Consider the following 12,705-nt stretch of genomic DNA (forward strand, 5'->3'; position numbering starts at 1 on the left):
TGATATTTCGTGCGCTTACTCCTATTTTGGACACGTTTCGCGCACCAATTCCCCAGAAAAACTATTTCCTAAAACCAAATAAATACTTAAAAATGGACCAATGCTGAATATAAACAGTGAGGTCAAAGGTTTACGGCCTCTTAAGTCAAGAATTAGGCGTAAACACGTTTGGACATTGTGCGTTTCCGTGACTGGATGGAGACGAGTGAGCCCTTATAAAAATTAAAAAAAAGAAGGGCTCAAGCGTCTCGTCTCCAGATGTTCCTGCCTGCCCTGTGAGCAGTTTTTATTTGTCAGCCGGCTCACTGTTCTGGCACTTTGTGTCTCGCGAGAGCAGCCGAGCAGGGGCTTGACGAGATCTGAGGCGCTCAGGTGTAAGAGCCTCTCTCATCCCCAGCAGTGGGAAACAGTAGACAGATAAGTGCGTCTGAGAGACTGCAGGCATCTCTGTGATCTCCGGGCTCAAGGCTGCTCCTCGGCGCACAACACGGCGAACTGCAGCGGCGCGTCATTACCGGATCGGCAAAGAGGATCCGCTGTGTATCTATGACTGTTCTCCAGCTCCTGCAGCCGCTTCCCCCTCTTCTTTCCCGTGCACTTTAATTGGAGACGCTCGCCAAGATGATGTCCATGAACAGCAAACAGCCGCACTTCGCCATGCATCCCTCTCTACCCGAGCACAAGTACACCACCCTGCACTCCAGCTCGGAAGCTATAAGGAGAGCCTGTCTACAAACTCCACAGGTAAATGATCCCCAACCCAAAAAACTTCCACTTTCTCCTTTTTTATTCCGTGCTTCGGCTGCATGTCGCGCCGAGCGCGGTCTGTGCGTAATAACGAGGGCTGCTCCAAGGCACATCCAGCCAAGACGCGCACTTAATGTTTTTTTCATGTATTCCACGGCGATCACTGGAAGAGTCTGTGATCTTTTTGAAAGCATGCTGCACGCAAAGCTCGGCTTTACTCTTTTTTTGTATTAATTTTTATGACTTGCCGCTTCTGAAGGAATACTCCGGCTCTGTTGTGTGTTGCCAAATGTCCCGACTGACAGATGCATTTATTTATGTTTTTCTCTTTTCTTCTGCCGCCTTCCTTTCTTCTATTTTGTCTTTTTCTTTCCCCATTTCGCCTCCGTTCCCCCTGCCCCTCTCTCTCTCTCTCTCCCCCCTTTCCTTTTCATGATTTCCACTCTCGCAGCTGCAGAGTAACATATTCGCCAGCCTGGATGAGACCCTGCTGGCCCGGGCTGAGGCTTTGGCGGCTGTGGACATCGCCGTGTCCCAGGGCAAGACGCATCCCTACAAGCCCGACGCCACCTACCACACGATGAGCGCGGTGCCCTGCTCGTCGAATTCCACCGTGCCACTGGCCCACCACCACCACCACCATCACCACCACCACCACCAGAACCTGGAGCCGCCGGACATCATGGACCACATCGGCTCGCCGTCCCTCGCCCTCATGCCGCACGACGGGAACGGCGGTGGAGGTGTCGGAGGCGGCGGAGGTGGCGGCGGGCTCCTCTCCTCCCCCTCCGGACACCCGCACTCTCACATGCACGGCTTGAGCCACCTCTCCCACCAGGCTATGGGCATGAACTCGCCTCTCACCCACCACGGGCTTTTACCGGGCCACCACGGGAATCAAGGCGGCCAAGGGCTCAATAACAACGGACTCCCCTCAATCAGTGACTCGGACACGGACCCGCGGGAGCTGGAGGCGTTCGCGGAGCGCTTCAAGCAGCGGAGGATCAAGCTGGGGGTGACCCAGGCGGACGTGGGCGGCGCCCTGGCTAATCTCAAGATCCCCGGCGTGGGGTCACTGAGCCAAAGTACAATTTGTCGGTTCGAGTCGTTGACGCTGTCCCACAACAACATGATCGCGCTCAAGCCCATCCTGCAGGCCTGGCTGGAGGAGGCCGAGGGGGCCCAGAGGGAGAAGATGAGCAAACCGGACATTTTCAACGGAGGGGAAAAGAAACGCAAGCGGACGTCGATAGCGGCCCCGGAGAAGAGGTCTCTGGAGGCTTACTTCGCCGTGCAGCCGCGGCCCTCGTCCGAGAAAATCGCAGCTATCGCGGAAAAGTTGGACCTGAAAAAAAATGTGGTGCGCGTGTGGTTTTGTAACCAAAGACAGAAACAGAAGAGGTTGAAATTTTCCGCCACTCACTGATGAGCAAAGAGAGAGTTAAAAAAAAAAGGAAGAAAAAAAAGTTTGTGTGACTGAATTTGGGGACCAAGGGACACGAAGACACCATTTTCAGTCTTTTGTCTCCAGCGATATTTTACACGTTGGTGCACATGTGGGCTTTAGATTCCCGTTTTACAAGGCTTCATATTATATCTGGTTTATTTTCACGTTATCGGTGAATGAGAAGTATGCAAATAACAGATCACTCAAATTCTGCTCCGTTGCTATCGAGGGGAAAAAGTTTGACATTGCCTTTTTTTTTAAATAAACACGCGTGGACAGAGGTAATTTGCTTGATAATATAGCGAGTTATTTTTCTCCTGATAGGCCTATTATTTGAAGTATAGCCATTTACGAATTACCTCATTGATTGTTGAACTGTGTTCTTCTGTTTGGTTATATTTTCCTGTCGTTGTTGGTATAGAAATAATTCATGAATGTGTTCATTTATTCATCTGTATATTTATTTATTTATTTATTTATTTGGAGGCTGCTATATGAACTCAAATTTAGTTGCAAACTTTTATGGCTAACGGGAAAAATAAATAGGCCTGCATGAAATCCACGGGCGGTAATTGAGCCTCTTGCAGGGCTGTCACATCTATAGATATATTTATTTTGAATTTGCACAAAAAAGACCCTTTAGGTTTGTGTCGAGATGGTTTTTTTGTATATACAGACTTCACTTTATCACGTGTCAGAGGTGAGCTCCTGTCTTTTGGACATAAATTATAGGGTCTGTGGTCAAAATTTGGCGTCACGAAGTTTTTAAACAAAAAGACCCAGAGAGCGCGAAACTCTTTTCTGACCCAACAACAACCACCTACGAAATTGTGAGTTTGCAGTGCGAACACTATGCATTGGGAGAAGAATCACTACCGAGCTGTCTGCTGATAAGACCTCATGTTGTGGGTGTCACTGTTTAATGCCTGTTTTCACATGGAGATCACCACGTTGTTTGTCGTGTTACTTGTTACGGTTGTGTAAGTAAAATTTTTTTTACTTTGTGCACAAGTATGTTTACAAAAACCTGCAGCGACATGTGCATCATGGAAGATCAAAAAAAAAAGAAGATGTCCCACTGTCTCCCTCCCTCCTCTCATCCCACCACTCCTCCTCCACTCTCCTCTGTTGTCCTTTCTTTCATTGGTACTGTTCATCCTGTGTGAGCCAAATCCAACAGGGAGGTGTGTTCCAGCAATCTTCTAATAAATTGAAGAAAGAAAACTAAACGCCTATTTTTCCTGGTGGTGATTGGTACCGACACTCAACACAACTATCTATTTAATGTGTAAAAAAAATGTTTGTACTCGTGGAGATGTTTTTTTAAATTTCAGATTCATTTTTGGTATCATGTTAAAAAAAAGCTAAATTTCTTCCCTTTCTTTTGGATTTGCATTATTGAAATTAGACGTATATGAATCGAAATAATGCTCTGATGAAGTTTGCCTAATTTATTGATGAGGACATTTGCATAATTTGGGATTCGATTCATTTTCGAGGTGAAGGATTGTCAGGATTTGTTATCTCTTGTTCTTAACTTGCTCTGCAACTTTTCATTCATTTTAATATCTTTTGAATACACCATTCTTTAAGAATATAAATAATAATGATTACTTTTCAACAAAATAATAACAATACTAATCTTTATAATGGAATCTGTTCCCCAAATACTTGGAAGACAGCAAGTTAATTTAAATACTTTTATAATTTAATTTAATTTATCTCAGACTGTGGGGTCGACTTATAGGTAATTGATGTAATTATTATATGCTCGTATATTAAAGTGTTTAATTACAACAGAATATAGGCTGTGAAATGACTGAACTAAAAATCAAGTTACCGCCTTTCAACATTTAATGACATTTCCCAGCTCGGTCACGATAACTCATCACCCACACTTGGGAGAGAAGAGGATGAATAAAAACAGGAAGAAGAGAAGTTGGTTTGGGTTTTTAAAATGACCACTGTCCTCCCCCAGGTAAATCTGTTCCCTCCCAGACATTTCTACTGGGCTGCACTCACGTTCCGCTGCATTTAAAAGAAAACATTAAATTTTTAAAAGCAGGTGATGCAATATTAATCAGGATTTGCTGATATATAAAACGCAATATTTTCACAGAGCTACCGGGGGTTTCATGGGGGAAGCAGGCGGATGAAGGAAGGCGCTGCTGCTTTATTGCTTCTCTTATAGCTCCTGGTTACATGGACAGCAGAGTGAGCCTTTTCCCCTCAATGTGAGTAAACCCATTTTTAAGTTTGGTCTTTAGTCACTTTGTCGATCATTAACTTACCACTATATTCTTTCATTAATCTAGTAGTTTTTATATTCCAGTGTCAGAGAGGTTGTAGATCATTGCAAAACGTCCACATTGGAACTGCCTCGAAATAATGTCAGTGTGAAAAAAAACCAGTTTTTAAAATGAGGCTGTAACGATGAACTGCAGGACGCTTTTTAAAAAGGTATTTTAGGTAGTATTTTCAGCAGATATACTTTCCTCGCAGCAGAAAATGTGTTATTGGAGAGAAACTTTGAAGCTAAATTTCAGGTTTCTCAAATTATTTTAATTTTGAAACAATACATGGAAATAAATTCTGGCTTTTCCATTTGTTCAAGCGTCTATTCAGAATATAGTAGAGTGCAGAATTATTTGTGTATTTTATATTTATTCTATGTGTATTTTATCTTTATTGTGTGATCTATGTATGATTTTTATCCATCCATCCATCCATCATTTTATCTATCCATATTTATTTTATTCATCCTTCTATTACTATTTTGTCAAATCTGATGACATCAAACTTCCACACTATTATTGAGTAACACAACACAACACAACCCAATATGTTAATATTCTATCTATCTATTCATCTTTCTAATTGTTATCCATCCATCCATGTTTTTATCTATCCATATTTATTTTATACATCCATCTGTCTATTACTAATTTTAAAAAATCTGATGACATCAAAGTCTCACAAGCGAGCACAATATTATTGAGTAACACAACACAACACAACACGCACACGTGCATGTAGTTTCGGCACCACGCACAGCTCCGTGCGGTCGCGCGCAGAGCAGGGTGCTGCATTATTGAAAGTGTGCATCAAACAGCTCTGTGTGCGCGGGCCCGCTGGATGAAGTCGGACTGTCTGCTGCTCAATAGCCTCTAATATGTTAATGGCCGTAGGGGAAGCCTGAGGTACCGTCCCCAGCTGCCTCGCCCACCATATGTCAGCCCGTTACGACAGAGTCCTCTATTAATCAGGAAGGGGGGGGTATTTCATCAGGAACTTCGCCGATATCATAACCCTGAAGCTCTATCGATAGAGCATCACCTGATCATGTAGGTATCGTTACTGCCTTCATGGGTTAGCATGGGTCTGCATGGAAGGGCCTTAACCCCCTTTATATTTATATATAGGGGACCCCCCCCCCCATCACAACCTCCACACTTCCCATGAGGCTTTGGGTTTCCTGTCTGAGGCTGTTATGATCACATAGAATAATAAACGCCCCAGATAAAAACACAAATTATTATCATTATTATTATTATTATTATTATTTCTCTTATTATGGGTTCCAACAACTCAAGAAATATTCCCAACGTGCCCCAGAGTAACGCCCCTATCTCTGTCCCTCGAGATCATTATTAATGTTATTATTATTATTACTACTACTGACTGGTGATGCTATCATTGATAACATCATTACACTTGTACATATGCACTGTTAATTTCCATTAACTACCAGAGCATAAATATGACAGTCACACAACTGTTCCCATGGTCTCTCTCTCTCCTCCCTCCCTCTCTCTCTCTTCTCTCCCCCTCTTTTCCACCCACCTCTCCTGTCTTCCCCCATTTTTCTCTGCTCACCCCAACCGGTCGAGGCAGCACATTGAGTCTGCTTGTGCCGGAGGTTTCTTCCAGTGTTCTTTCCCTCCACAGTGTTTCCTCATTGTGGGAACTGTTTGGTTTCTCTATACATTTGTAAGGTCTCGGCCTTAAGTGTCTTGAGATAATGCAATGAAATTGAACTGAATACAACATAGTTATTATTATTAGTATCATTATTACTACTACTATTATGATGTAACATTGTTTTTATCCTAAGTGCCTCACCTCCTCACCTCCTCCCTCCTCTCTCCTCTTTCGTCTCCTTGCATATAAAGGCCGCGATGGATTAATCATGGAGCCTTCCCGAGGATCTCATAACTTAATTCCTTCAGGCTACCGGTCGGGAGGAGTAATTAATCTATACTGTGGATGTAAATAAAAGGAAATTGGATTCCTGACAGACGAGATGAGAGAGTTTCTGACACCACGTCGCCAAATAATGATTTCATCGCATGTTATGGTAACGCAGGCGCTTAGATTTACGAGCACACTACTTTTTTTTTTTTAAACCTCAGCTGTGAGCGGAAGGGAGCGGGCCTATATAAACTGATCGCAGCTGTTAGGAGCCCACGTTAAGATGGATTAGATCATTAATTATTACAATATGAAAAATAAATAGAAGAACGCACGTATATTGGGTTAATTTTGGAACTGCGCGGCGCATGTTCCAGTCAGTTTTATAAATACACCTAAACAAAAGATATATATAAGAGCCCCCAGCGAGAGCTCCGTTGATCTAACAATGCGCAGGGAGGTTGGCCTTTGGACGGAAATGTCAAACCGGGGATGTGGATGGGTAGATCCCCCAGATCTGCACTCATTTCCCACTCATATTTGCTCAGTAATCCGCTGTGGCAGCTCTCCATCGCCCGGGACCCGGTTTGAGAGGCGACGCTGTTGACACAGGGGTATATTTCAATCACAGAGGGTTCAGAGTCAGGCGAACAACTTATTTGTCTAATAAATCCGTCATTTAGTAAGAAAAATATTTGATCTTGAGGGGCTGACCTCTTGTCATGTAGCCACTGACAGGAAAAAAATGGGAATGGGTGCTTGGATATGCAGGTAGCCTGCATACCAACAAGCACACAATAGATTCCCATTTGTATGGGACACACACACACACACACACATATATCTAAAAGATCAAAGTCTGCCAGCACACATCTTCTTATTGTAGCATTTGTACACACACAAAAACAGCTAAAGACACCAAAAAGTTTTTGTAGTCTAGAGGAGAAATGGAGGATGAAGCGATTCAAGTGTCCAGAAGACTATCTTTAAAAAACAGATCTATGCAGCTGCTGAGGCTTTGATTATACAAACGTCTGTGACATTATTCCAATTTAATCCTGTGGTTGTAATTTTGAAATCAAGACAATTAAAATAGATCAAGTGTTCAGTCAAGAGTCATCATAAAAGTGCATTTCCTTTAACTTCAAAGACAATTGTCCATAAAAAACGGAATAGTGAAGCAGCTTGGGCAGTAACACACACTTTGGACGGGGAAACAAATAAAACGAGAAGCGATCGCAGCTTTAGAGTTTAACATCATCCAAATGAGATGAGCAGCTGAAGCCTGCCGAATGCCAAATTGATATTTTGGGTATTGGACTTCATTAAAGAGGTCCAGGCCGGCACAGCTGATCTAGTTGTAACTGCAGTGTGTCTCCATGAAGCAGTTTATTCACATGACTTCATCTGTCCAAATTCACCATCTGCTGCATTTTCTCACTTTTCTCTCCAACTTCTTTTTTGTAAGCGATCCAGAATGTTGCAGCAACCACAAGCCAACTTTTTTCACACTGTTCCATGTTTCCTGTAGAGTCCACTCTTAGTATGAACTTTACGAACTCACATCTGAGGCAGTCAAACAGCCCGAAAGTCGTCACACATGCCCCTCATGTCGCTTTGTTTTGATCGCCACGCGAGCGTGACTTAGAAACCTGCTTTTCCTCACTCCAGCTGATGTTCAGAGGGCATCAGTCATGTGCCAAGCAGAGCTACGAGCAGCGGTTTGTAACAGTGATGATGTGCAAAGAGAGAGTGGAGCAAGAACCTGCAGAGCCCTGAAATCACTCAGAGCATGTCTGTGATCACCAGCTCTTTGTGTCTGAGGATGCTTCAACCTTCTGGTCCCTGCTTTATATATAATTGTCATTAAATGCTATTGATTGGTTCTTAATTTCATCCATATCTTTCTTTGCAGTTGGTGGACGGAGCTGCAAGAACGGAAATCCAAAGAAATCCTCACAACAACACCTGACCGGTTTTTAAGCCTCTAGTTTCGTGGCCCCTGCACCGTTTGACACTCTCACTGATGAAGTGTGGCGCTAAAGCATCAAAACACTTGTCAGTGTCTGCACTGGGTTCTTTGCGGGATGTTTCACCTCATTCAGAAATTACACCTTGCAAACTATGTCTAAATGTCACTTCATGCAAAATGTGCCTTATTCCCTAAATGTCATTTATTTCCCCACTCCATGCCTCTTATAGCTGTCATGGCCCCGGGGGTCGGGTGCTCATTGAACCGTTGTATTGAACCCATTTCCCTGTAGTCATTACCTGCGCGCGCTGCAGACAGAAGGTGCACGGTAAAGAGGGGAGACAAATACTAGAGAAGGAGATTTTTGGCATCAGTGTGAATTCAGGTAATGGCAAGAATGTGAGGCTCTTACAGAAGATTCCTGAAATTTAATCTGATTTAATGTGAGAAAATTAAAAAATGTATGTACTGTTTTAAATAGAAACCCATAGAAATTCTGCACGTTAAAACCCAAATGTCCTAATAGAATAATCAAGAGAATAATCAAAGCTGTCTGGTCTCACACGTGTTTCCTTTATAAAACGGAAACAGGTTGTTCTTTACTTCTTTTTTCTTCCTGCTCCAGACTGAGCTCAAGCCGTCTTCTTGGCTGTCACTGCGTGTTTTTGATGTCACAAATGAAGAACAACATTTAGAAATCGTTTGCTACTTCAATGAGCCTCAAAGCTGCCGTGACAGCGTGACGCTCAGTTCAGGTTATGTTCACCTGCGTTGGAATATCTCAGACAGACAAACTGTCGTATTAATGAAACAGCCTGTTGCATACACAGACACATGACAGCAGCGGATGTGCTGATGTCTTTTTCTCAGGGTGGTTGCATGGAGCTTTGAGATTGTTCTCAAGTTTTAAAATTGAACTTTTCAAAAGGACAAATAGGAGAAGAAAGAGACAAAGAAAATGTGTTTCTTCAAAGATTCACTTTGAGCCACAAAGTTTTATTTAAAGATCTATAGTCAGAAATTCTTCCTCCATTCTTCCACTGGTTAATTAGTAAATATCTGCGAGAGGAACCTTTGCAGTTCTATAAAGTCATTTAAAACCTATTTAGGAGCAGATTGTCCACGAACAATAACTGCAGGTCTCTGTGGGGTCGAGGACAGTAGATGCTTTTTTGACAGGGCATTGTGTTTGTACAATAATTATAATCTGTTAAAAAACAATTGAATCTTAACCTTTCAAATGTTTATGCAGTAGAATGTGCAGTGTGTGAAGTGTGAAAGCACTTTTAAGGAACTAATGCCTTTTTAGAGGGCAACTAATGTTTTTTATCATTTCTTTGTTATAGGGCTTAAAAACAATGTGATAATATAAGGATGTTGTTCCACATATGTAACACACACATAAGTGCTTACACCCTGCTAAAATATATCATGAGAAAACTGCTGTAAACCTTTAAATATTTAGTCTAATTCTTATAAATAGGCCATACTCTCTGTTATTGCTTGTTTTGTTTTTTGCAGCACCACTGAAGCCTAACATCTATTTTTCTCCTGTTCAGGACCTGTGAGGGTATTTCACATGGCTGAGAGGTAGATATTGAATATCTCCCTCTGTACACATGGACTTCGATAATGAGGAGAGTGTCGGCCACCATTTGCCCGCCGCCACACCATCAAATATTCATCAGTGTTGATTAAACAGCCGGCAGCTGCCGATCGGCCGGGTGTCAAATTTGTATCCAAGCTATATAGGCCTATACCTCTGCACGTGCACCAACACCTAGGATGGATAGAGCGAGGTGGTACTGAGAAATAATAATAATAAAAGAAGTTCACCAAGTGTGTGTGTGTTGTATGATCTGTGCGTGAATGTGTGTACAACTTGCTCTCTTAAAATGAAGCAGGGATTCAGTGGACATTGACATTTTCATCCCGAGACCATCAGCAGCCGGAATGACAGGAATAAAAGAGGGGAGAGAGAGAGAGAGAGAGAGAGAGAGAGAGAGAGAGAGAGAGGAGGGGGGAGAGAGGTTACTGTGAGGCACATTAAATATTTCATAAGTTGTTGGAGCAGAGAGGAAAGACTTCCCAGGAAGGTTGCTCCAACTCATTTGCTGAACTCGGGCTGAGAAGCATGCAGGGGAACAAATGTTGATGGAGCCCCCACCACCATCACCCAACAACCCCCTCTCCCACACACTCCCACACACTCACACACACTCACACACACTCACACACACTCACTCACACTCACACACACTCACTCCCACTCACACACACCTTATTGGCTGAATGGTTGCCCTCTTGAATGTCAGTGACAATGTAAATAGCAGTACAACAGCAGCAGCAGTGCTAACATGTGTTTCTGTTGTTTCTCAGACAATCTTTCCTCAGTCTCTCTCTCCCCCCCTCCCCTCCCCTCCCCTCCATGTCAAGACGCACACTCCACTGGCTCGTGCCACTTCACGGTCCCACGGCTCATTTAGCAAGACAACACAAGTCTAATTGGATGATTGATGGCAATTTGATTTTTTTTTCTTCTTTTTGCTCCCATGGCTTTTTACTCCCTCGTGCTTTTTAGAACACAAATGTAAACAGTTGCACATGAAGGTTCAAGTGAAAACTTAGATGATAATGTGACAAAAATAATATTCATTAGATACAAATGCATAACAAATTACTTTTCATGAAGCAAAGCTGTGAGGACCTCAAACTCTACACTGCAAAACACAAACTGGCAAAACAAATGTTTGATCAATCGCAGGGCTGGAGGATAAAACAATATCAATAATGATCACGATATAATTGAATATAATAACAGCAATATCACAGAAGTCCAGCATATAGGTTATCAATATGATGCATAGGTCTACACACTCTGCAAGCACATTGAGAACACAAAAGTAAGATTTGCAAATGTTTAAATGTCAAACCACAAAAGAAATAATAATGTGACTTTTATTGTGATAATTATCAATAGTGACTCATATGAAAACTTTTATCTTGATATGAGTTTTTAGCAAAATCGCCCACCCCTTGTCAAAATATGAATTTTGCATTGAAATAAAAAAAGCAAATGCTCACAATTGAAATATTTGACAATTTGCTTGAAATATGATTCAGTTGCTTAGGAAAATTGTTCCTGATTATCATTTTGTTGATTGACTGTTGATTGAATCCTAAAACCTCGGCTCAGGCCTCAGTTTGCTTCAATGCCTATAACACCAGCATTATCGGGGTGATATGTCCAATCTTGGGCATATCACCCCGAATGAATCCTGCATCATATAAGGGCAGAACAACATTTCTAATGCGCCCTCCCACATCTTTAACTCCAGTTCCCATTTGTTTTTTAAGACCTTAAAAACAAAAAGACTGAATCATTTGCATTTTCTCCCTAAAGCGTCTCATGTTATGTGCAGTGGATCGTGGAGGGTGTTTATGAGAAACCTGAATAATCAGACAGTGTGCAACAGTGAGAGAAAACAAGTGTCTGAGAGAGAGAGGGTTAGAGAGAGAGAGGGAGAGAGAGAGAGAGGGAGACAAAGACAGAGCTCATCTTACTGGCCATTGATTGTCTCTGTGATCATATTAGCTTCTGGTTACTCAGACTGGAATATCATCCTCTGGATCCCCTTACTGGAATATCCGACTCATGACACAGCGGTTAAATCAGCACCTCAACCCGAGTGTGACCAATGGACCAGGCAGCGCCCGGTACAGGTGACGGGTGCTGCACCACTGTCTCTGCTGAAACTCTCCTGAAGCAGAGGTGGAACAGGAAGTGAGCTCGTCTTTAGCAGAGTTTAACAGGACAAGTGTGCAGGTAAAAGCACTTGACTAAGGTGTTGTGACTTCTCAGTCTGTGCTGCTTCAGCCAGCAGAGCCTTACAGCTGCTTCTGCCTCCTACCACTATAATACGACACTACATACATTGTGTTCTAATCACGATCAGGCCCAGGAGACGCCCGCCTGCAGGATCAGGATGCAACTTCCAGCCATTTCTGACACCTTTCATCAATACCACATGTTCCGACATTGATTGTTATGTCCTCGGCGTCCTGACTTCACACCTCGCAGGTCACGCGGTGTGAAATCAGCTCTCCGGTTTATTACTCAGGGGGACGGCATGGGCTCCTCAGAAGACTGACAGCTTTGACAGGTGGAGCTGGAGTTGACTGTGACAAAGTACTGATTAGCCTGTCACTCTGAATGGAGGGAAGCCACCAACTATGTAAAATTCATTCATTGACTCCCCGTGAGGCAGATCGGTGGCAGGCTGAATACATCACCTCGTCCGGATAGATAAACTGAGATGGCTAATTATGCTTGAGTTACTAGAACCGC

The 12,705-nt window shown here is 43.0% G+C and overlaps 1 protein-coding gene across 1 annotated transcript; it reads left to right on the forward strand.

The window, feature by feature from the left end:
* Positions 1-259: 259 nt before the first annotated feature.
* Positions 260-3,423, forward strand: pou4f1 (POU class 4 homeobox 1). The gene is made up of 2 exons (XM_034581470.1): positions 260-744; positions 1,199-3,423. Exons 1-2 carry the CDS (start codon positions 622-624, stop codon positions 2,171-2,173), a joined length of 1,098 nt encoding a protein of 365 aa, XP_034437361.1. The 5' UTR covers positions 260-621; the 3' UTR covers positions 2,174-3,423.
* Positions 3,424-12,705: the final 9,282 nt, after the last annotated feature.

Source organism: Hippoglossus hippoglossus, chromosome 3 (assembly GCF_009819705.1).
Source record: "Hippoglossus hippoglossus isolate fHipHip1 chromosome 3, fHipHip1.pri, whole genome shotgun sequence".
Taxonomy (NCBI): domain Eukaryota; kingdom Metazoa; phylum Chordata; class Actinopteri; order Pleuronectiformes; family Pleuronectidae; genus Hippoglossus; species Hippoglossus hippoglossus.

Excerpts from the sequence above, each read along its gene's own strand:
- pou4f1 (XM_034581470.1), top strand. The coding sequence starts at position 622 with ATGATGTCCATGAACAGCAAACAGCCGCACTTCGCCATGCATCCCTCT. Across the intron at positions 745-1,198 it reads CCTGTCTACAAACTCCACAG|CTGCAGAGTAACATATTCGC; the intron begins GTAAATGATCCC and ends CCACTCTCGCAG.